Source organism: Danio rerio, chromosome 8 (assembly GCF_052040795.2).
Source record: "Danio rerio strain M-AB ecotype USA chromosome 8, GRCz13ab, whole genome shotgun sequence".
In the NCBI taxonomy this organism is placed as follows: domain Eukaryota; kingdom Metazoa; phylum Chordata; class Actinopteri; order Cypriniformes; family Danionidae; genus Danio; species Danio rerio.
This window is the reverse complement of record NC_141028.1, coordinates 18,774,227-18,801,264: the sequence shown is the minus strand read 5'-3', so window position 1 is coordinate 18,801,264 and position 27,038 is coordinate 18,774,227. Positions and strand designations below refer to the sequence as shown.

At 36.1% G+C, this 27,038-nt stretch overlaps 1 protein-coding gene across 2 annotated transcripts in view; it reads right to left on the bottom strand.

Moving 5' to 3' along the window:
• pde4d (phosphodiesterase 4D, cAMP-specific) overlaps positions 1-27,038 on the bottom strand; it is a 234,878-nt gene that overhangs the window by 145,464 nt on the left and 62,376 nt on the right. The window contains exon 1 of one of the 2 annotated variants that reach the window (XM_087264470.1): positions 18,189-18,692. The exons of the other annotated variant lie outside the window; for it this stretch is intronic. Within the exon in view, the coding sequence (XP_087120596.1) occupies positions 18,189-18,445 (257 nt within the window). The 5' untranslated portion in view covers positions 18,446-18,692. Of the gene's footprint in view, positions 1-18,188; positions 18,693-27,038 lie in introns of those variants that run through there. 2 annotated transcript variants of the gene reach the window in all.

Below are 27,038 nucleotides of genomic sequence, written 5' to 3'. Positions count from 1 at the left end.
AAATATGCAAACAGTATGTTGTCTCCAGTGCAGTGGACATTGTCAAATAAAACATGACGTAAATTGAATTCTAGAATTTTAAAGCAAAAAAACAACAAAGTATGCACAACTTTGCAAATTATGGACTGATATGCAAATATAGCAGTGATATTGGTAACACTTTATTTTGATGGTCCATTTGAGTATTAGTAGACTGTATACTTAATATCTGTTGATACTGCTCATTCAACAGACATTTAACTGACTATAAGAAACTTTTCAAGTACATCTCAACTGACACTAACCCTAACAGTCTACTTATCATCTAATGATTATTAGTTGGCATGTAGATGCAATGTAACTTAAATTCAACAAACGGACCATCAACAAAGTGTGACTAATACTTTTGTTACAGTAAACGTCAAAGACTTTTTTTCCATTTCTTTAAACATTTTATACATTAAGTAAATATTTCCTCCACTTTACATGTATTGCCACTGTATATGAAATGTGCAATATAAATCAACTTGCCTTGCCTTACGAGTAGATTAATCCTAAATTTGTCACGATTGCAAAGAGATCGACTCTCGCGTCATTCAAATGACATGAATCGCATTTAGCCTTTCCTGTAAAATATAATTACGACCGAAAAAGTTATTTGGGATGTGGTGGGTTTCTTAGGTTAATAAAGTTGTTTTTTGTCACTACTTGTTTAGCCTGCATTAATAAATTCAGTGTAAAGCTGCACGATTAATCATTAAAAGATCAGGATCTCAACACCCACGCAACATAAATTTTAAATGATGGTGATTTGCATATGTTTATTAATCTTGAGAAATTCAGTCTAGTCTTTTGAGTTAGCTATGAAGTTACAACCAGTTAAATAACACAGAGGTACTGGGATAACAGTTTATAGGTTAGATAAAACCACTGATGTTTATGGTAAAGATTAAAATCATCGCCATGTGAATTTATAGATACTCAAAAGTTGTATGCAGCAATTACATTATTTAACCAGTCATCAAAAATATGCCACTGAATAATTCTTCAAAAATGACACATCTAGCAATGAAACATGACGTTTTATCAGTAAAAAACTGAATCATTTATTAAAAATGAGACTAAATATACATTTTATACTAAATATACACTTTATACATTTAGTGCTATCAGCAACAGTAGTAGTAACAGTAAATTTTTCACAGTATATTTTACAACTTATTTTATTCAGCTGATTATGTCTTAATTTAATTTTATAAAATTACAGGTTTTGAGTACTGTTTGTTAAAACCAAATGTTTCTTGCAGTGCTGTTTTTGTAAGTGGTCCTAAAAAATGGTCCAATTGGTGACTCAAAAACCATGATGTTATCCGAACAGTAAGATTTCTGATCCATTACACCACTAAAATACTTACTGATGAAATACTTTCTAAATGCTTTATATATATATATATATATATATATATATATATATATATATATATATATATATATATATATATATATATATATATATATATATATATTTGATATGCTTAAAATGTATATTTTAAAAAATACTAAATTGCCAAATAAACACACACACACACACACACACACACACACACACACACACACACGTTTGTTTTTGTGAAAAGTGGGGACATTACATAGGTTTCCATTCATTTTATACTGTCCAAACTGTATATTGTATTGCCCTCACCCCACCCCACCCCTAAACCCAACCATCACAGGAGACTGTGTGCAGCTTTACTCTCTGATTAAACTCATTCAGTGTGATTTATAAGCATTTTGAGAAATGAGGACGTCACCAATGTCCTCATATTTCACCTCCTTTTTGTAATACCTGTGTCATACCCATGTCATTATACAGATTTGTGTCCTGATATGTCACAAAAACACGTACACACACACACACACACACACACACACACACACACACACACACACACACACAGTATGGGTCTCAATCTGTCAACCTGACATGACTTAATCCACCACAGCACATGTGTCGGAGAATTCAAATACTGAATCTGACAAAGCAAACAATGGTGAAATCTTTACTGCGAAAAAAGCTTTGTCTTTTATTTGTTTCTCAGGCTTACATCTGCAGCTGTTCACTTTGTAGTGCTAAAAGCTTTAAGTGAATTAGCATTTTCAAGGCTCCCTTAAGGGTTTTTAGAAGAGTGTTTTTGATGTGTTGGTAAAATCGAGCCTGTAATGTAAATTGCATAAATAAATTAAACTAAACAGTAAAATAAAAGCAGCCAGAGTTAGCCCAAGGTTTAAATTAATTTAATAAATAATAATAATGAATAAAAACACAACAGTCTCTAAACAATAAGTAAAAAGCAAGTCCTTTGAAGACATTTGCACTGATTTTGATGCCTCGGATGACTGTTAAGTAAATTACAAAATGAAATTAAACAGTAACATGAAAAAATAACACTAATATATATGAGACTATATTTTTAAATGGCACAGTCTCTAGAAATTCTGTAAAGAGCAAGCCATTGAGGACACTGGCACTGGTTCTGATTTTTTTGAAGAACACTGTTTGTCCCATTAGATTCTGACACAGCCGCTTTTTAGAGTTTTATGGAGGAGGACTGTGTGGGCATGTTTGTTTTATTTATTTCTTTATTCACTCCTTTTAAATCTTGAATACATGCGCTAGTATGAAAGTATGAAAATAGCACCAACACCACTGCCCACTTTCAGTGCGGACAACAACCAGGATTTTATGCTCTTGGATATACTGTAGCAAATTCTAGCAGTTTTTTTACTCTTTTTCAGAAACTACTGTACATTATAAACACAGCAGAACTTGACGGGTGCAAAGCAGGGTTAATATAGTTAACTAAAACTGAAGCAACAAAATATTACATACTTTATTAATATGATTACTAAATTAAACTGCTAAACATTATATGCAGTCCAGGCTCGTTGGAAATGTGCTTCACACAGTGTCCTAACTACATGATGCAAAACATCTGACAAGCAATTTGGCTGTCTGCACCAAAAATGATGCGACACAACAGAAACATTTAAATACTATTTAAACTGCACTACCAATTAAATAGTAATGGTTCAGATCTAATTAATGAATTTAAAACCAATTTAACATCATTTAAAGTACATATACAGTAGGCTGACTACAGATGTTGGTTTGAACTGAGTCACTGACTTACATTTTGAAACTGTTTGTTCTAGTTATTTTATTTTTAAGATCTGTCATAAGTCTACTTCTGCTATCAGTAGTATGGGAATAAATTTAATGTAAAGTGTTGTTCAAGCTCACATTGGTAGCATTTGACACTGAATAGAGCACACAATCAGTACCTGAGGTGATCATTGTCTTTGTTGTTTATGCTGTTGTTTTGCTGCAACTTTGCAAAAATGGAAATACAATTTTTACTTCACAGGTAGTGGTGATAAAAACTAATATTAAGATGAAAAAAATACTGTTCATCGCCATGTCACATGTACTTTGGACACAGTGTCGGCCTACATCTATATTTAAAAATATATACATTTCTTTGGTTACATTTCGTTGCACGTTTCAGGTGACAAATCCACTAGAGGGCGCTTTATAAATTATAGCGAATCTTAAATGTGTACCTTATACATGTTTTATTGTACATTTCAGATACACGTCCACAAGAAGGCGGGGCTTGATCATCAGATCATTTTAACCACTGAATCACTGACCTAAACGCTTCTCTAAACCCAACCAATAGTGTTTTCAAAAGCAAACTCAAGAGAAAAGTGCACCACATAGTTTTACCTTGATTTTACATTGCTTTTATCTGTTTTGTGGATCTTTGCTTCACTGGACTCACCTAGCAATCACTGACCAAACCACAAAAAAGGTCGTCCGTTTGGAGATAGATAGATGAGGCGTAATTTTCGATTACATTACATTTGGTGTTGTGCAAAGAACTGCATGAAGATAATAATTTATTCGTTAATAACAAGTCCCTATAAATATCATTAGTGTGAAAAGAAACAAAGCTTTAGCGTCATGCTGTAATGTTTAGTTTATTTTAAAAACTGCAACTAAATGTGTTAAAACAAAACAAAACAAAAATCTCAAAAAAGTAAGATAAAAAAACACTTATTTCTAACGAGCTCTACTCTAAATCTACTTTTTACACAATGATGCCTATTGTACATAGCCTTATTATCTTTTGGGAAAAGCCTGTGTCATTACTGGCCAAAAAAAACTTGCTGGTTGAATAAAAGTATCTATAAATCAGATTTGGTCAGGGGTATGAACAATTTTGGGCTTAACTAATGTAAATAAAATAATGACTATAAACATTTTATGAATAAATATTTTTTTATATTACAAACTAAAATAATATAAATTAATTAATAAGAGTAAAAAAATGTATATTAAGTACAAAAACATCACCGTTTCAGGTATGACTGCACTGTCTCTTCAAGTAATGTTGTCCACAGACCTTATGTTACTAATAATTCAATAATTACTATCCTTTAGGGAAACCATAGCAAATTACTCCACCATATTGGCCTGCAAATCAATGTCACGATTGAACAGCACCAGGTTAACAACCAAAAACAGCAAAGTGCAAGATATCAAGATATCACTCAGGAATGATGACCAGAAAGCCCACAATCATCTTATGCATCATTTCCATTTCAAACAAAATCGTACCTTCATTTCGGCGGCCCTGCTTAGTTCTGCTAGGTGCACAGGGATAAATAAGGAGCATCTCTAGCAGTGTGAAGAACAAAGGTTAGATTGGTTTCAATCAAAGCCTTGCTTTTCATTTCTGAAATGAAAAGAACAAAGGGCCGAAACACAGAAGGGACACGGCGGCTCATTAGACCAGCGCTTAATCAGATCACTAAAACGCTTTGAACGAATAGCGAGCATCTGGCTTGCCAATGCCCTTCCTCTTCCCTGCCCACATTGAGTCATTATTTTCTCTTTTCAGGCGGCTTTCGTACCCAAATCATGTGCCAACACCAAACTCACAGCTCCTTCATACAGACCGTCAGTTTTCAATAATCCACATCCACATTAAAGACAGAACTGAACGCTGTTATGGCCATAAAAACAGACTGCAGCTCTTCCGCTTCGGTTTGTTTGAGAACGGCTTTAATTGTATTTGGGATTAAATGATTGGTCTGTGAGTTAATTCAATTGATTATTAATTTAGAGGAGATTTAATTTTGTGTTTCCTCCGCTCAGATCCGACTTGCCGCTCATTACTGGGCAAATTACACATGGGTGGAGGAGACCGAGAAAATGAAGGAAAAGTCATTTGCATAATTACTGCTAATAAACACATTGCGCACTGCAGATGTGTAAAGTGATTAGTGCGCACGATCACATCTGCAAATCAAAGAAACACGTGCCAGTCGATGTGTTTACATCAAATGTGACACTCGACAATGCATGTTCTTCATCTTTTTTGCAAATTGATTCTTTTTTATATTCCTAGAGTCATTTTTGGTTTTGTTAATTTGAATGTTGCAATAATATCTATCTATCTATCTATCTATCTATCTATCTATCTATCTATCTATCTATCTATCTATCTATCTATCTATCTATCTATCTATCTATCTATCTATCTATCTATCTATCTATCTATCTATCTGCACAATACTGATTGAACAACATGTTGATGAATAGTTTTTTTTTCATTTGTGACTTCACCTTTTAATATAAAATGCAGCAGTCATAATGAGACAAAAAATCTCTATCAATTTTCTTCAAAATAAAACAATTATAGGTTGACAGATTTTCCAACAAATATCACATTAATTATCATACAAGCTAAAATTATTTACTGCACTAAACTACTTTTGTTGTTAATAATTATATTCCTCACCAAATAAGCTTTATGGATTATTCCTAACAGCATGTGCACCGCTCACAGCAGGTGATTTGAAATCAGTCACTAATTGTCTTGAAATTTATTGCTGAAGCCTGTAGATTTGATGCAGTGTCTGTGCTTTGCAACTGTACTTTAGAGCTGAAATTAGCTGAAATTTAGAGCTGAATTTAGAGAAATTTCTTTTGTGATTTCTATTCTGATATCAGTGATCCACAAATATGAAGATCCCTTTCCTAAAAAGCAGCTACTGTATATAATTCCATATTTAGACAATGTAAACAATGAAAATATTCTAAATATGTGAAATATACAGTTGAGATGTACTTTGATGCCAGCTGAACTAATTGCAAGGATATGTACATATAATATTTTGACTGAATTAACGATTTTTTATATTTTTGGCTCATTTGAACATTTCTTCACAGTCCTCTCTGTCAAAAACATATGTGAAATCATGGAATGAATCATGTAACCAAAATGCTATACAATTCAAGACATTGAAGCATTTGGAAAATATCAGAATATCATCCCAGGCTCAATAGAAATATATGTCCAGGGCTACATGTTTGACATCCAAGAAAGATATACCCTGGGCTACTAGGAGTTTTTGTTTTTAAAAATCCACTAGAGGCTGGCGTGTACATTTTTGACAATCTTAAATACGTTACTGGTGCACGTCTTCTCATATATGCCATTTTATTTAATCCACCAGAGGCTGATGTGTATACTTCTGTCCACTTTAACGTCTTTTGTTGGACTCGAACCCTGGTCCGCTCCACCTCACAAGTCTGACGCTATTCATAGTGAGCTACAGAGCAAACTAGTTATGCCAGAAAAAAAAAAAGTCCATACTGAGGTAAAGCAGTCAGTGGTAGCACACCATAGTGTTCAATTTAGAGATGTCCAGATCCGATCACGTGATCGGAAATCGGCCTGATGACGAGTACATATTTCTCAGTTCTCAAAAATTTAGCCTTGGGCGCATTTTCCAAATGAGCCTGTGTTGAAATGAAGCAGTAAAGGCTGAAGAGGCAGAGCCCAAAAGTCAAAACCCCTTTTTATGTAATAACGATGGACCAACAAAAGAGTTTACAAGCCAGAGAAAACTTGTGGACTTTGGCAAGCAGTTTCAAACTCCAAAAACAAACTCCAAACAAGCTAGGTTTTGGCCTGGTTTTGTTCAAAATGTCATTGCACCAGTTCCCTTTAAGTATCTCGGCCTTTGGTGTGCATGCAAAACAATGAAGCAGCTGCGTGCAATGACTCGTACTTGAATCAAAATGCCTGCGAGGACGAATCTGAAGTGGCTGTTTTATGTAGCATCGGTTCATAGCATTTCTCGCCTGTGCAAAATTCTGCAGCTTGTCGTCAACATGACCTTCTGTTGTCTTTGGCTGATAGTCACAACACTGCATCTCCAGAGAAAACAATCACTTTGATCAAGTTATTGCCTCCTGTGAGTACAGCTCAAGCCACCCACGCTTCACTGTACTGCAGGGTGGCTGGCAGAGAGCACTGCAGACATGCTTGCTTTTTTTGTAATACCTCGGTGTTGCATGTACGCCTGCTATCTGCGCGCTGCTGGTTGACTCGGGCACCTCGGCTGAAGTCCATCTCTTTCCGCCCACACATTTTTTTCCTGCCTCTCCAGCACTTTTCAAACTTTTCCTCCAACAAAATGTGTGCTTGCATTAGTGTTGTCATGATGTCGGAATTTCTAACTTTGATATAATAACTTACAAAAATACTGATAATATAATTTAATATAATTTAAATAAGCCTGACTTATTTAAGTTAAAACATTACTGATGACAAGTGAACAGTCAATAATAGACAGATAAGCAAAGATAACCAATCACACAAATAAAAACAAAAAAACAAATAGCGCTTAACTGTGAACGGTCATTTATTAATTAATGACTATTATCACATAAGGCCCAGTCCCAATTCTACCCCTTTGCCCTTCCCTTTCCTCCTACCCCTCATTTTGCACATTTACGGGAAGAGGTAGGGGTGTCCCAATTCTCTTTAGCTTGAAGCGTAGGGCAAAGGGGAAGGGCTAGATAGCCCTTGAAATGGAGATTTTTCAGGACCACACTCGAAACCAAGGGGTACGAAAATTTCAATAAATACACCATCTACAACGGCAGCATAACTACACAGGGAGGTAAGGAGATGCAAAATAATTATTATTTTTTTGTTATTATTATGAATTTTTACAGCAAACAAGTGTTTGTTTTATTATATTCATCACCGCTTTCATGTTTTACAGTCATGCTTTATGGAAAAAAAGCTAAATTTCGCTAGCTATAATCTATAATAATAACGCTTGTATAGAAATCCCACAACATACTTTCACATCTGGCATTCGAATACCCTGTCAGAAAAGTCTTGGAATGGCCTTTTTACAGTGTCTGCTGCAATGTTAATGTTGTTTTTTGTGTGTTTACATAGATAAATAGGGCCACGGTGTAAATATTCAGTACGATCTTATTGATTATTCATTCATTCATTCATTCATTCATTCATTTTTATTTCGGCTTAGTCCCTTTATTAATCCGGGGTCGCCACAGTGGAATGAACCGCCAACTTATCCAGCACGTTTTTACGCAGCGGATGCCCTACCAGCCGCAACCATCTTTGGGAAATATCCACACACACTAATTCACTACGGACCATTTAGCTTACCCAATTCACCTGTACTGCATGTCTTTGGACTGTAGGGAAAACCGGAGCACCCGGAGGAAACCCACACGAACACGGGGAGAACATGCAAACTCCACACAGAAATGCCAACAGACCCAGCCGAGGCTCGATCCAGCGACCTTCTTGCTGTGAGGCGACAGAACTCACTTTAGCCAAGTGCATCGACAATTTTCAGCTGCTGAAAACTCTAATAAAGAGCCCCTATTACACAATCAAAAGGGTAATATTTCGGTTTTATGGGTCTCCAACAACATACTGATATGCATGCAAGGTCAAAAAACACTTTCATGGTCTTATAATATGAATTTATTTTTACCTAATTAGCCCAGCGACTCCCATATGAATCGTTCAGCGATTCATTTGTTTCCAAACCACTTCTTGGCGCGAAGCTAATCTGCGCTGATTGGACCGATGACAGCCTGTTGTGATTGGTCAACATCATTCAGTGCGAGAGAGTAAAACACCCAGCGTGGCTTATCAAGCCCCTGGGACACCACATTGGTTTAGGATCTGATAGCAACAGACGCCCGAAACACGCTTTACAGTAAACTTACTAACATCACAGTAAACAGTACCTGGTTCTTAAAAGTGTTATTCAGACACCTCACCCCCAATAGCAGTGCAGTTAAACACTAGCATATTACTCTATTCTTAACTATGATACACATTCAGTATTAATCCACACAGCAGCAAAAGCTAAAGTATTCTGAACCTTCGCCACTGCACGTGTGTAGGATTAGCTGACGGGGGCCATAGAAACGACAAACGGCAGTGGAACGCGAGCTCACAAACGCATTTAAATTCGTAAAGAAAGCTGCACGCATCACATTTTCACAGTGGTATTTGACGCGATATGAGAATATAAAGAGTTAACCTGACACAGTACATGCGGTTTCAAATAACAAAACACAATTAATCCAGTGCTGCGCACCAGCAGCCTGCCTTTGTTTGACTTTGTGCCTAATAAACTGTCCTTATTTTGCCCGCATCCCTGGTGTATTGTCTGTCCATTACAAAATGGAGGAATAAAATGATCTATGAGCTGTGTCAAAGTCTCATCCATCAGTAGTCTTTTCTGATCCTTCCTTTAACAAACAGCAGATGAGTCGCCTATTGCATGTAGATTGCTGACGCACTCCTTTCCCTCAAGCTTCCAATAATATCCAGGGAAGCACAGGGTCTTCATGACCCAAGATGACTTCAGGATCTGTTTATATTTGCTGCTGTACTAGTGGGCGGGGCTGCAGGTTTAAATTTTCCTGGGTTTGCATGCACAACAAATGGGCGGGGCTTATGTTTCACAGCCACTTCACGCCGAAACAGCTAAAGACTACATAGGCTTTCTTAAAAGGCTAACAGAAATTTCAGCAAAGTTTGAGCTGTAATGAGATGAGAATGAGAAAAGGGAGTTTGAAAACTGTGTGTCTGTACAAGAGCTTTGGCTGTGAGGGGGTTTATGGGTGAGCTGCTGTGCTGATTGTAGATCTGCTCTGGGGAAAGTGGGAGTTATAAGGCTGGGAGAAGGTCAGCTCCCTCTCAGCCATGCTGGGAGTGCAGGAAAGACACACGGGGCCTGATTTGGGTTCCCTCAACATCCATTTAATGCAAGGCAGTTCACTCAGTGGCCCTATTAAGATGCTCTCAGGCAGCTACAATATTCTGTAAATGCAAGAACGTTTGGTACCTGTTGGATCTGTGTAGTTGCTGTTGGATATTGCTTCACTAGTTCAAATTAATATGATCTTGCATGCTGTCACAACAAATGCACAGACACATTCACCTAATGAGGGTAACTGCATATTTAAAATCAAAATCCAAGACAGTGTTATCCAAATTTAGCATACATTTATTGTGTTTAATTGTTTGTAATGTTTTCCCACTTTTCTACTCAACTGCATATAACTAACTATTTCATCAAAAATTGCTTGATCAAAATGTTTTTTTGCTTGCCCAAGTATAGTTGGTTGGTAACTAATTTTTTTTTCTTCATTATCGTCCTTTTACACTATTTTTGTATCCACCCAATAGCCAAACATCTGTGATCATTTAACTAGAGGAAAATCTTCTCTCACCCTACACGTTTCCTACTTCCTGTTGTGTGTGTGTGAGAACTGTCAACACTCTCACAGACAATCTTACGTGCTCTTTTTGTACTTAAAAATGCGTTCGTCCGGTGTTTCTAAATTTTCTCGAATGTCCGGGATTTGGCTTTTGGTTTCGCTTTATAAGCTGTTGTTATTTTTATTTTAAGCCTGACTTATTTTCATTTGGCTTCGCAGCTGACATTATATAAACATTATATAATTAATCACTTGATCTAAACGACTTAGATCAACTTTTCTATTTACTCAGAGATGATGAAATTACATTTAAACTGGCTGCAAAATGTTTGTACGCTGTTAGAAATGGTTAATTAACTAATTTCCCTTATTTTTTATTACAAGAGTTTTTATTCTTGTAATTATTATACTTTTTGTGGAAGATTTTTATTCCATAGATGTTTTTATTCCTTTATGTCCTTTATTTCTCATTTATGATATTGATACGTTACATATTTTATACATATCTAACATGCTTTGGCGGTGGGCTCTATGCAGATCTAGAGTTTTGTAGTAAAAGATAATCTTAAGCATTCATTTAGTTGTTCAAGCATAAAACGAGATGAAAGATCATTGTAACTACTACCACTGTCAGTAACAACAGGCTAGCGCAGAAATTCCATTGAAAATACTGAAGTTAATGCAGTGCTTCTTGTACGATCTGAGACCCACTTCATATGGTATATCTAACTGGCAGGTACAAGATGTCAGCAGCATTTGGGAGTCCACATGGCCCCTGAATAGAATAAAAGTAAAACAAATAGTGGATCTCTTTTTTTTTTCAACAGTCTTTAAAAAAAAGTCAAACCATTAAAAAGAAACAGTCTGTAATAAATACAAATAATATTAAAAATCCCTTTTTGTCACATTTAGTTAACCATGTGCTGTGGGTAAAAGATGTGTTTCAATCTTTCTACCACCGCAAATATATTTTAAACATGTGGGAAGCACTGAATATTAAATAATAATACACTTTTAATCACTGTCAGCAAAATATATCTGCTTAATTTTAATACATAACTTTAAATATACAAGTAATCTTTAAAAGATTAATAATGCTAATGAGCAATAATAATTTTACACGAAAAAAACCGTGATAATGATATTTTTGTTTTTAATATTGATAATTTATCATTGTTTTTATTTTTCTTATCACAGCCACAACATCAAACCATTATTACTATGTTTATGCATTTCAGAATATCAGTATGAGCCATCTGTTTAAACAACACTTCATGAAAAAGCTTTAATGAGCATTAAAGGTTCTCTGAGATCATTTTCTATAGTGGCCCTTATATCATTTCCATTTCTCCTTTTTTCCTTTTTGCATTTTTACATGTCTTCCGCTCAAGGTGCAGTTTCTGTTACATCACTTCTTGCATTCTTTAGTTCAAGGCCGCTGGAAATCTCTCAAACCTCCCCCCCAACTTATTACTAAGGTAACTCACGGCGCTTGTGAGCAGGAAAGAAAGGGAGGTGATGGAATCGTGACTGTGTGTACTTCTGCGTTTGTTGTCTGAGGGTTTGTGTGTGAGCGTATGAGAGTATGACTATGCCGAAGAGCAAAAAAACGAGCACACAGCATGCATGCAGTGGGGCTGATGATCTGGATCGTACATTTGTAAAAAAAGATATCTCTATTTTGTTTCAGCGTTAGTGAGAGGAAATATAACAAGGGAGCTTGATTTGAGGACTTCTGCAAACGTTGCACGCTCTCATCTTTTCAAACACGTAGTTTGACTGTAAAGCACTTCTTTTTATCTCAGTGGGCATCCAGGCTCAAACAACCAATTCGGTACGAATGACGTTAAATGAAAGATTTAATGCCCACTGTGAGCTATACACTGCCCTGGAGAAATGGAGAAAAAAAAACATTTGAGACACTATTTTCTCAGCCATGATGACTCATAAGAGACATTAATTGACACCTAAGTCTATTAGGACTAACAACATCCGTAATAAGCAGCGAGTTATTATTTGTTCCTGTCATCTGACCATCTGCTACTGCAAATGAGACACATGTGGGTCAGTCTCGTCATGTGGTGCCTTGTGAACTCTGTAACGTATGCATGTGTTGTCGTTTAAGAAGATATTTTACTGTGTACCAGACATTTATAAAACTGCAAAAGAACAAAAGAAACAGGGTGGAAATAAAGCCTGTCATTGTTCACTGTTGCAGAAAGACAGCGTGCATGACAGTGCTGATGCTGTGTAAAAAAAAAAAAAAAAAAGGAAACCAGCGACCTTTTTGCTGTGAGGAGACAGCGCTACCCGTTGCACCACTGTGTCGCCCAATTTATAAACTTTTACAAGTAAAAAACAATTTGGATGGATGGTTGGATAGATGGAACGGCAGAATGACAGACAGAAGGATGGATGGATGGATGGTTAGAACAACAGAATGACAGAAAGATGGATGGAGGGATGGAATGAGAGTAATTGATAAAATGATTGATAGATAGAATTACTAATAGAAAGACAGCTAGAACAATAGATAGACAAAGAACGATAAATGGAACGATGGATGGATGGATGGTTGGATAGATGGATGGATCGATGGATGGATGGAACGAGAGAATGACAAAGATGGATGGATGGAACGAGAGAATGACAGAAAGATGGATGGATGGATGGATGGATGAACGTACGGATGGAACGACAGAATGACAGAAAGATGGATGATGGATGGAATGAGATTAATTAATAAAATGATTGATAGATAGAATTACAAATAGAAAGACAGCTAAAACAATAGATAGACAGAAAGAACGATAGATGGAACGATAGATGGATGGATGGTTGGATAGATGGATGGATGGATGGATGGTAGGAACGACAGAATGACAGAAAGATGGATGGATGGATGGAATGAGAGTAATTAATAAAATGATTGATAGATGAAAGATAAAAAATTCTATCTATTGCTATCTAATGCTCTGTCTATCTTTCATCTATCAATAAAAAATGATTGATAGATGAAAGATAGACAGAGCAATAGATAGAAAGAAAGAATGGCGGATGGATGGATGGATGGATGGATGGATGGATGGATGTATTAATGGATGGATGGATGGAACGACAGAAAGAAGGATGGATGGATGAATGGATGGATGGATGAAACGATAGAATGTCAGAAAGATGGATGGATGGATGGAATGAGAGTAATTAATAAAATGATTGATAGATGGAATTACAAATAGAAAGATAGACAGAGCAATAGATAGAAAGAAAGAATGGCGGATGGATGGATGGATGGATGGATGGATGGATGGATGGATGGATGGATGGATGGATTAATGGATGGATGGGTGGAACGACAGAATGACAGAAAGAAGGATGGATGGATGGATGGATGAAACGACAGAATGTCAGAAAGATGGATGGATGGAATGAGAGTAATTAATAAAATGATTGATAGATAGAATTACAAATAGAAAGACAGAGCAATAGATAGACAGAAAGAACGATGGATGGACGGATGGATGGATTGATGGATGGATGGAATGACAGACAGACAGACAGACAGACAGACAGACAGACAGACAGACAGACAGACAGACAGACAGACAGACAGATAGATAGATAGATAGATAGATAGATAGATAGATAGATAGATAGATAGATAGATAGATAGATAGATAGATAGATGCTAATATTGTGTCAGTCTTTTTTTTTTTTTTAAGTGTTTAACATAAAATATATTAAGCTATAATGTGGTCATGAAAACCTGCTGGAAAATATAAATGGAGAAGCCGGAGAGATCTGAGGCTATCCTAGAGATCGAAGCGCAAACTGCAAAACCTCAGGCTCCATTTCACTTGATTGATGGAATCATTTTTCTTTGCAGGGGTGAAAAAAATGGCATTACAAAAAGGCTTCTGAATTCAGCAGCTGTTGAGCAAAGTGATCTCCTATTTTACCATTCACACAAAACAGCTCCCGCACCACCCAAATGTGGGCCAATTAATTGCATCAGAAAAACAGCAGGGATTTTTCCTCTTTTAGAGGGGTAACATTTACAAAGGGATCTGTTGAGAGCAAAAAAAAAAAAACCCAGATCCATCAATAATGCCAAGCCATCTTCTTCAACTGACAAAAACGAACCATGCTCTGTACAACAGCAATGCCTTATTGCAAACGACAAGGGCATATTTCTTATTATCGATATCACCGTGTGCTGTACATGTACCCTGACATGAGATTCTCTGTATTAATGCTATCACTGCAAATTAGGTCTGCAGATATATGGCATATGCTTGAATTATGAGGGCACATGCACGAGCCCATCTACATCTAGAGCAGCTTTAATGAGCATAGAAGCTGACACCTTGATTATACCCCTGTGGTTTTGAATGATAATTTTCTCTGGAAAGCTGTCTCTAACCAAACAATCTGATAGACCTTGGATGAGTGCATCAATTCAGAGGCTTTCAAGTTGTATTTTCCTGCAGACAAAAATCATTTTTAGGCTAAAGGGATCGATGCAGCCAATTGCAAAATCAGCAAGGATACATGCAAGTGTGATTTTATTTGCACTAAAGTTGGCATGAAATTAAACTTAATGAATCTTATATAACTTTATTCATTAAAATACGCATTGACCCTGTAATGTTTAATTAAAATTGACCTTCCAGTGAAAATGACAGACGTATAGCAGACTTCACTCATTTAATCTGCTTAAACCCTGCCCCCTTAAGCTCATGTTCATTTATTTTTGAGTGCAACACACACACACACATCTCAAAATCTAAACAACAACTGATGCCAGCATTTTTCGATAATCCGTTTTAAAATATGGAAGAAGAGATATGTCACAACTTCAACAGTGAATTTACAAAGTAAGGATGCAATTTGAATAAAAATCTTTTTTCCTAGGCACTTATTCAAAAAATAAATAGACAACATTTTCAAAACAACTCTGGTTGACAGATATGTATGAACAACTAATAATGCTGCATTACACATGCACGGCAAAAAATCCAACTTAAAAAACTTAAAAACTTTTTTAACAGCTGCAGAAAGACTTTTAATGTGAATTTTCATCTCGCATTTAGATAGTTTGCTTTGCAAAAAAACTCTTCATAGACTGTTACTTTGTATTTAACTGTTAGGTATACAGTTGAAGTCAGAATTATTTGAACCCCTTAGAATTTTTTTTTATATATATTTTCCATATTATGTTTAACACAGCAAGGAACTTTTCAAAGTATGTCTGATTATATTGTTTTTTTTTTCTGGAGAAAGTCTTATTTGTTTTATTTCAGTAAGAATATAAGCAGTTACTAATAATAATAAAAACCATTTTGGGGACAATATTATTAGCCACTTTAAGCAATATATTTTTTCAAATGTCTACAGAACAAACTATCGTTATACAATAAGTTGCCTAATTACCCTAACCTGCCTTGCTAACCTAATTAACCCAGTTAAACCTTTAAATGCCTTCACTTTAAGCTGTATAGACGTGTCTTGAGAAATATCTAGTCAAATATTATTTGCTGTCATCATGGCAAAGATAAAATAAATCAGTTATTAGAAATGAGATATTAAAACTATTATGTTTAGAAATGTGTTGAACAAATCTCTCACTTGAACAGAAATTGGGGAAATAAATAAACAGGGGGGCTAATAATTCAGAGGGGCTAATATTTCTGACTTCAACTGTAAATATATAGAAGTTTTTTTCCTAACAAAATAAAAATAAAAATTTAAATGCCTAAAAAGGTCAAATAATTAATCGAACTTTCAAAACAACTAGTCAACAGATAAATCCAATGCTCAAAAGATCAAATAATATATCTAAATGCATTCTCAAATGAGAAATCAAATGTATTTAATATTTAATTTTTATGATCAACTCAGTAAAATCCTGTAATAATTAAATGGAAAATCAAATGCTCAAAATATAATGGGCTATATGTACTGCATTAAATTTAATTTCCCCCCAGTTTATCATTGGCTTTAAAACTCTAGCTGTGCATAGAGCACATTCAAATCTAGAAACCAGTCTCTGACTACACACACAGAGCTGGAAGCTCATGATGGACTGATTACTAGGACTATAAAGACACCTCATTTTCACACTCTTTGCTGAGTCTTTTTTTCCCTGTGAAGCATTACAAAGCATTTTACCCAGTTTTTCCTGCCATTTTTTGATCCATGTCTTGTTTACTGTTATTGCTATTTTGCCACCTGTCCTGTTTTTAAATCTGTGTCTAATACAGTAAATGTTTTGTTAATAGTTGTGTCTGTTTTAGTTTTTTTTTATTTTTTTTTTAGTTTTTTTAAACTATGTTGGTTTGTTCTGATAATGTTTTCTTAGTACCAATTTCCAAAAGAGTTTTTATTTTGTGTAGTCAAATTTGTGTACCTAAAACTCAACATTTTAGGTCGGCGCAACTGATGTTTTCAAAAGTTGAGTACACAAGAAAAAAAAAATAAAGAAATAAGGATTAAGGGTTTTTTTGTTCCTTTAACTTCAGCCATTTCAGTTCTGCAGACACATTGTGTTCAGTTGGCACAACTAAAAAAGTTTTGTTACAGAGTAATTCACCTCTCCAGAAAACTAATAATCTTATGTTGACCCAACTAAATGTTCTTTGTATTACTGACAAATAATTTGAGGTCAGTCCAGCTGATGTTTCCAAAAGTTGAATGAACAAGAAAAAAAAAATGAAAGGAAATAAGGAGTAATAAGGAAATAAGAAATTAAGACTTGTTTTTATTGTTGTTGTTGTTGTTGTATTGGCTTAACATTTTTTTACAGTGTGTCAGGCCAGTAGAATGCAATGGCACTTTGTAAAGAAACAATACACACCTGCATGCATATTCAAACATGTCATACTTTCAAAACATTTTCAGTCGTCTGGCACATCTCTACAGTTTTGAATCAGAAACGGGGGAGAAAAAGCTAGAGAACACCAATGAAATTGTTAAAAGCATTTCAGCAGTGGTTTTTGACAGTAATCCGGATGCCAAGAGGGTGGCAGGAAAGCAAGTGTGAAATTAAGATAGTGAAATACTGCAGAACGCAAAAAAAAATCCTTCCTGAAGCTCAATAATCGGACACATTCAGCAACAAAAGAAACAATTAGTTACATCATTTCTGCTGGCAGGAAAATTGGGAGATACTAAAGCATGAAGTGCAATATCCAATTCTCCCCTCATCGCCCGCCTTTGGGGGGGGGGGGGGGGGGGGTGAGCTTGAAAGAACATTTACGCAGGTATGATTTATTCAACAGCATTGCAAGAGCATCTGCCAGGTGTTACAGAAAGACCGGCAATATCAAAGGAGAACACGCACAATAATATTTGTTTAAAAAAAAAAAAAAAAAAAAAAAAAAGGATGCCGGCGGGCTGAAAACGGCACTCAAAGTGACGCAGAAGCCAGCAGGTGACAAGTATACAGCGGATGGAAACGACTCCGAAAGACACAACAAACAGAACCAAACTTCTCACGCATATCAATGAACATATGGACAAACACTCCCAATGAGCCAAGAAATAAAGCAAGCGGCAGGCAGGGTCCTACCATGTGTGAGCAACAGTGAAGCGCCTCTGCTTATGAATGTTGTTGTTTAGAAGCATCCGTCGGAGGAGGCGCGGGGAGTTTCGTGGAGACAGTCGGGGGGAAATGGACGAGGGTGAGCGGCGGTGCCCTCGGGGGCGCTCCTGCTGCAGGAGGTTCTCCCTTAGGATCTTCACCAAGTCCTCGTTCAGACCTACATGCTTGGGCATGGGCGGCACTGCCAGCGTGTCCTGGTGGCCCACGGCCGCTTGCTGGGCCATCCTCACGCTTCAACCCGTTCTTCTCCTGCTGCTGGGGCAAAATCAAAAAAGCGTCCACTAATCCGCCGGTTAACTCCCCAGGGCAGGGGAGAGCAAGGGGGCGTGCGAGCGGACTCTGAGCCTGGTCGCTGAGAGCTGCTCGATGCGCATACGAGTGACTGGAATTAATCAGAGAAAGAGCGGGAGAGCAGAAGAGAGCGTGATCCTGACAGAACGACTGCTGAGCTGTGATGGTGTGCCTGTGAGTGAGAAGAGGAGCGAGCGAGTGAGAGAGAGAGAGAGAAGGAGGGAGAGAGGGAGGGAGGAGAGATAGAGCGAGCTGTCGATCTGCAGCGCTTCACTAACTGCTGACTGCAAGCCACCACTTTGCTAAAGAGCTGTTCAGATTGTGTGTGTGTCTGTGTGTGTTTGTGAATGCATAAGATTCTGACAGTATGATAATCTTGGATAAAAATAAATAAATAAAACATTTTCACGGTATTCTACTCTAAAATGAGTTCCTTTAAAATGTCTAGCTGGATAATATATATATATATATATATATATATATATATATATATATATATATATATATATATATATATATATATATATATATATATATACACACACACACACACACACATATATATATATATATATATATATATATATATATACATATATACACACACACACATATATATATTTATATATATATATATATAATAAAAATATATACCTTAGGAATGGTATAACAGAGAATTTTACCAGTTTTAGGACTGTCACTTCTTCAAACCTTCAAACCGATTATAGTTCCATACCTAGTGTGTGTGTGTGTGTGTGTGTGTGTGTGTGTGTGTGTTTGAAATTGTATACTGTATATCAAGCAACCACTGCTTCTGAGAAGCAAGTTTTTCTCCCCCTCTCCCTGTGTAATTTATGACAAGGAGTGTGTGGCCAGCAATCATTTTTTTGTTTTTAAAAGATGTCTAATACATGTCTAAACATAGTCGTCTCGGCTAAAACAAGGCTAAATTTGTCAGTGAAAATCTAATAGACATCTAAGAACAAGCCAAAACTAGACTAGTCATCAAATAAACAGAAATAAATAACTAAATTTTGGGCTATTCTTAGACGTCTATTAGATTTTCACTGACAACCCAAGATTAGCCCTGTTTTTGCCAAGTTATCTACATTTAGATGTCTATTAGACGTCTATTAGACATAAAATTGTTTGCTGGCTATGTATGTGTGAAATTGTATACATTAAGCAACCACTGCTTTCGAGAACTACATTTTTTCTCCCCCTCTCCCTTTGTGTAATTTATGACAAGGATATGTGTGTGTTGGTGTGCACGTGTGTGTCCAAAGAAAATAACGTGTGTATTTGTTTGTCCTTTGATCACTGAGCAGCTGCTCGAAATATGATTTTATTATGTAGACTTTGGGCTGCCAAACATGTCACTAGAATAAAAGCCTCACCAAGTAAGGGGACACAATGATTAATGAATCCTGACAGCAGCCAGCTATAAATGTTGCTTGTGATCATCACAGCATGCTTATTTTAATAACACCAAGCCGTAGGAAAGAAAAACATGTCTTTAATATCTCAGTCGTTTCTCATAGAAAACAATCAAATAAAAGGAAGCGCAAACAGAGACTTTGAAAGCAGTGGCTCACTTAAAATGGAAGCTCTGTCATCGCTTACTCTAACGGTGATTCAAACCTGTAAGACTTTCTTTCTTCGGTGAAACATAAAAGATGCTATTTTTGGAAACGTCTGAGCGTTTCTCTCCAAGACATAAATGTCAGTGGGCTTAAATGTTGTTTGCTTCCAGACGTTCGTAAAATTATCTTTTGTTTTTAGCAGAAGAAAGTCAAACAGCTTTGGAATGACATGAGGGTGAAGAAATGATAACAGAATTACTATTTTTAGATGAACGCTTTCAATTTCCTCAACATTTTACCAAACAACCCTAACTCAAAAGGGTCACACACACCGGATGACAATCGCTGAGCCACGTCTTTAAAATTTGAAGACATGCACTCACATGAGGCAGTTTATCAAGCCATTTAAAAAAGAAATGCCTCATAAAATTACAATTTTTAGCATGTATGTCACCGTACAAGCTACATGATCATTCTTATGCATTTATATAAGATCATGATCCAAGAGACACTATCACATTACACAACAAAAAAACGATCACATTTGTAAAGCACGTGTACTATATAATAGCTTCCCAGGAACCACAGCTAAGCATAAGGGGCTTTCCCAGCCATTCATGCTTACTCTTAGTCTCATTTGATTAAATTTGAGATTGCAAAATGTATGTGTACCTGGCTGCTCGATGCTATGGGAAAAATTATAATCACGATTATTTTAGTCATAATTGTAATCACAATTATCCAAAATGATTACACTTGAAATCAAAATTATTCGCCCTCCTGTGAATTTTTATTTTATTTTTTAGAATTATTTCAGAAATGGTTGTTAACAGAGGAAGGAATTATTTTCAGTATTTCCAGTGATATTTTTTCTTCTGGAGAAAGTTTTATTTGTTTTATTTCAGCTAGAATAAAAGCAGGTTTAATTATTTTTTACTATTTTAAGATCAATATTATTAGCCCCCTTAAGCAATATATGAAAAGTTCAGATGCAAAATGCCATCTGATTTTTAAATTTTTTTATTCTTAAATTGTACAGTCATTATAGCAAAGATGAAACAAATCATTATTAGAGATAAGGTTTTAAATCAGGAGTGTCCAAACTCTTTCATGGAGGGCCAGTGTCATGTATAGTTCAGCTCCAACTTCCTTCAATACACCTTCCTGGAAGTTTCTAGTATACCTAGAAAGAGCTTGATTAGTTGGTTCAGGTGTGTTTAATTGGGGTTGAAACTAAAATATGCAGGACACTGGCCCTCCAGGATGGAGTTTGGACACCCCTGTATTAAATCTATTATGTTTAAAAATGGGTTGGAAAAAATGCTCTCTTTCCGAAGAACAGAAAAAAAGGGCCGCTAATGATTCAGGAGGGCTAATATTTCTGTCTTTAACTGTAAAAAGTTATTTTCCTCCCTGTAAATAAGGAAAGGGAAATAAATACAATATAATAAAAATGTGAAACTGTGCTTTAAGCATCTTCAATGTAAGAAAAAAACTTTAATTATAGCTGAAAAAAAGTCCTTTAGTCAAAAGCAGTGAGTGCTTTTGCCTTTTTCTTGTTTGATTAATGACAAAACAGTTAGCAGCAGGAATAATGCGCGCTGTCACTTTAAGAGCAGTACCGTTCTGATTAATGGTTTCACTTGTCTTTTGATTCTCAACTCGTTTGTTTATTACATAAATGGGGTTAATATGAATAATCTCCAAACACTGCGTTTTGACACAAATGCGTCAATGAATGATGCGCACCCCATGCTGCAAAAGTTACATTACAGTACATGCTTTTAGTAATATTCGTGTGAAACTGAGCTTTGCAGAGCAACAAATGTGTACAACTGAAATGATGCAATAATTGTTTTAGCTCGATCAATGTTTTTTCATAATAATTCAATAGAAGCTAAAGTTCAAATCGAAACTGAATTTTGATTAATTGCACAGCCCCATCTATCAACATTCATTATCAGGAATTTAGTAATAAAAATATATATTTTAGTCAAATAACATTGGTTAATTGAAATTAGGGCTGCACGATATAAAAATGTTTTAATAATTTCCAAACACATTATTTCATTCACTGCGATATATATTGCAATATAAATGCGATTTCAGAAGATGGCTTGAAACGCTTGTAAAGAATTCATCATTTTAGATCGATTGGGATGATTCTGTATCGGATTCTGATTCATGTATCTGCATATACAATAATTTTAGAAATAACAAGCAAGTCAGCACCAATGGCGTAGTGGAAAGTGCAACAACACATGCACTCCAGTGCTCACGGTGACCTGAGTTCGATTCCCACCTCGAGGTCCTACGCCAATCATTCCTATCCCTCTGCTCCACATGCTTTCCTATCAATTTTCTCTACTGTTCTATCCATTAAAAGGTAACATGTGAAATTACTCCACTAAATAGTAACCTGTAATAATTGGTCAGCTATAATCCCAACTACATTGAAGATCCCTGTGGTGTGACCATTTGCCATATTGACACAGAAACAATAAATAGTGCAGCCCTAATTGAAATGGCATCATTTAGAAATGTTAGAATTAAATTAGAATTTCACAACGTTTTTGCACAAAATATGTAATGGAATCCAGGCTTGAGAGAAAGTGCACATTTGTGACGACTGAGGACGCTGTTCAAAATCATATCACAACAACACTCATAGAACTCTGTTCAATGATATTTTACTCATCCTAAACCATTGTTAGCATACATACAGTACTCCTTACATACAGTACTCCTTAGCATACATACTGTACCTCGTGTTTGTCTTTATGTGGCTAAGACTACGCTTTTTCCCTCTGTTCATTCTGCTTTTTCAAACTCACCGAAGCCATTTTGTTTATTCCTGAAGTGAACTTTTGCATGTTTGGTTATTAAATTCTGCCTTGGACTGAACAAAACCCATACGTTACTTAAAACCTATGAAATCCTAGGCATCCTAAAAGTGGTGTTTTTCTCACGAAGTTTGACCCCCTTTAAAATCAGCACTGTATTTAGATATTAAGTCTGCAAGTGATTATGAAACTATTTCACATCACATTCATCCAAAATGAACTATGCTATTTAATTAATACGAACACTAACAACACCAAGGTCATGAGTTTGATTGCCAAGGAATGCAAGAACTGATGAAATCTAATGTAACCTTCGAAGCAACATACTGTAAGTCACTTTTTTGCATCTTTGAAATGTAAATTTCTTCTCAGGAGCAACATCTGAGATAAAGTTCATACATTATCATAACTAATAACATGAACTAGAAGAACTAGAAAGATTACCCCTGAGCAAAAGTATAATAATAGCATCTCTGCATAATCTCTTTACCATCTACTGCTGCTGCTTTGGTGTGCGAATGCAAATCCAAATCTCCTGTTTATAGTATATACCTACTTAGATGCTCTCCTATTTACAGCCTATTTCCCAAACAAAGAAACATCAAATATAACCATCATTATAAATACAACATTATCTGTAACAATGAGGTCAACAGCACTTCTCTTCTGGTCTGCTTCACCTTTATTCACCCGAGCTTGTGATACCACAATATACTCCAATCATTTTAATAGATGCTAAGCGATTCTAACAGGGTGAATCCTCAATAAACAAACTATGAGTTACGATATATTTCTTGCTCGAAGGCACAAAATTAATTCAATAGGGGTGGTTCAAACTGTTTTGGTTAATAGCCCATATCTTTAATCACTCAAACCACCACACCACCCCCTGTTGACTACAACAGACTTCCATTTGTCAAAAAAAAAATTAAATAAATAAATAACACTACTAGCAGATAACAAGTCTATTCAGGACTTCAGGACAACCCTCTGGGCTATTTTGTGAAGAGAAGCATTTAGCATGTTATGTTTCATTAGTTCACATCTGTCTGTCTGTGTACACACTGTCGGCTTGCCAGCTGTTTTCAGAGAAAGATGTATTCCCTTTTATTCAGTTTGAAGTATGTTGTTTAAAAGCAACAAACCATATAATAATAAAAAAATAAATAAACGTAACTTAGACCTTCATCAGACCATCAAAAAAATGGACCTTCGCAGGGACTTTCACAAAATGAAAGTAGGACAGTAGGACCAGTTGGTTACACGTAGGGGCTTGTCCGGGATGGGAGTGAGGTTTGGGGGTGGGGGGGTAAGTGTAACGGAGGCCAGCTAGCAAAGTGCTATGCAGTTAAACCCCACTCCTCAGACCTCTAAAAGTACTCTAGCGACAGATTTTAGAGGTCATAGTCTTTAGCCTTCTTGTTCAAGCAACCGACTCCTATACAAAGAATCGCCGGGCTCGATCCTAGCTTAGCATGTGTTGAGTGCAGTAGGACTAGTGGGTTACATGTGGGGGCTCGTCCGGGAGTGAGTGTTTAGAAGGGTAAGTGTAACGGAGGCCAGCTAGCGAAGTGCTATGCAGGTAAACCTCACTCCTCTGACTCCTCTCAAAAAGGTGCTCTAGTGACAGACGCTAAAGGCCATGGTCTGTAGCCTTCTTGTTTCAGCAACCGACTCCCATACAAAGAATCGCCAGTTTAATTCCAGTTCAGACTGGGTTAGGTGCAGTAGGACCAGTGGGTTACACTATTAAAAAAAAAAAAAAGTCAAAAAACATCCATAAAAAAAATTGTGTCAAGTTTGGAAGGTTTTTTTTATTTTATTTTTTTATGTAAAACAACTAAATTACATATTTTAACATATAAAGACCCTTTCTTCTGACTAATTAAGAAGACTAAAGGTTCATGCCATTTAACTTTTACAATTTTTATAGTTTTATAATTAGTTTTTTTATTAACAGGTTTTGCCAATACAAATTTCATTAATTATATATTTACTTGTTAAAAATTCTTGCTTCACAGTATGTTAAACACTGTTAATATTGTTACTTATTTGGTTGTTTAATTATTTATAATTTTTTTATTAGTTTCCTTTTCATTTACAAATTTCTGGAATATTGTGGGGGAAAAAGGTTAGTTGATGTTAGTTAATGAATTTAACAACATTAACCAAGTATGAATAAATCTTGTACAGCATTTATTAACCATCGTTCAACATTAACAATCAACAGTAAATAATGCATTATTAAATCCGAATTAAAGCTTTTTAACATCAGTTAAAGCACCATGAATTAAAATGAACTAATAAGAACAAGGGGCGATTCAGTGGCACAGTAGGTAGTGCTGTCGCCTCATATCAAGAAGGTCGCTGGTTCGAGCCTCGGCTGGTCACTTGGCATTTCTGTATGGAGTTTGCATGTTTTCCCTGGGTTCGCGTGCGTTTCCTCCAGGTGCTCCGGTTTCCAGCACAGTCCAAAGACATGCAGTACAGGTGAATTGGGAAGGCTAAATTGTCCGTTGTGTATGAGTGTATATGAGAGTGTATGGATGTTTCCCAGAGATGAGTTGCAGCTGAAAGGGCATCCGCTGCGTAAAAACATATGCTGGATAAGTTGGTGGTTCATTCCGCTGTGGTGACCCCAGATTAATAAAGGGACTAAGCCGAAAAGAAAACGAATGAATTCGTTAACAGGTTTTATGAATAAATATTAGAATAATTGTATTACTAATAGTTTGTTCATGTTAGTTAATTCATTAACTGACATTAACTAATGAACCATTATTTGAAATTGCTACTCATATTCTGAAGTGTGACCCATGCTCAACTATAATCTCAACTCAACATTGCATATCTATGCGATGTGACTATTGCTCATACATACATTGTGATAACGATGCTGAAATGATATAATGTGCAGCCCTAGGTAATGCATCTTAAGAACAACAACAACATATTGGAATTATGATTTCTAGAAGAGTAATACAATGTTGAAATTTTATTTAGAACCACGTGAGACTGAGTAAAACACCACAAAAATACTAAATAACATCAACTGTATGTATATATATATATATCAACCCAAAGCCAACAAGATGTTGACAGGTCTTAATCACGCATTACTCACTTATTGTGCAGTACATAAAAAGGCAACAGGACATGCTCAAAGCACTGCAGCAATCTGAGTTTAAGTGAGCAAGTGTGCACTTAAGAACAGCCTTCACGAATTCACCTCCGTGTTCAGGAAGCATGACCTCAGCGAACATTTCAAATTGCACTTCACTTCCCTACGAGTGACTAACCATGTCTGCACCGCAGGGAAACATCTTACCTGTAAGATCAGAGAGAATCAGCACACCATCCAGGAAGAGACAAAAATAGCTTAATGGACTGGAAGCTTGGCGAGTGCACAGAAAACCTGCAATTTGGTGGAAATGTGAGCAGAACCAAAGAAAAGCGATGTACAGGTGTATCATGGGTGATGTGCCCTCCCTACGGTTACAACAATGAAAGTCAGACTTTCAAGATATAAACTCTGATTTGTTGATTTCTATTTTCAAGTTTACCAAATTCCAAACCATCTTGAAATTATGAGTAAAGCCGTAGTCACACTGCACTTTTCACCCCATAGACTTAAATTCATACGCATGTGAATGCAGCATACTGGAAACACAAGCTTGTGTGACAAGTTTGCGAAATTGCATCACGTGACTCCGTGAGACCAAATTGAAGATCAAAACATGACCTATCTGTAGAAATGAAGAAATGTAAAAGTATGGACCAATCGCTAGCTTTTTATAAATGTCTAATCATCTTGCACCCTAATCATCTTGCACCCCTTTTCGCAGAACCATACGAATGAATTTCACATGCTGAAATTGTAGTGTTACCGCAGCATATTATGTTTTGGAAATTAGAGTTTGTTTATTGTTAGTTATTTTTTTAACTCTCAATATTGACTTTGTCTAACAACTCCCACTTTATTTCTTTGTTCATCCCATATTGAGTTCTGTTCATATCTTACAATTATGAAGACTACCAGGTATTAGGTAAAGTTACCAGGAAACTTTAGGATGCTGGACAAGTTGAGGATCCATGTGCAG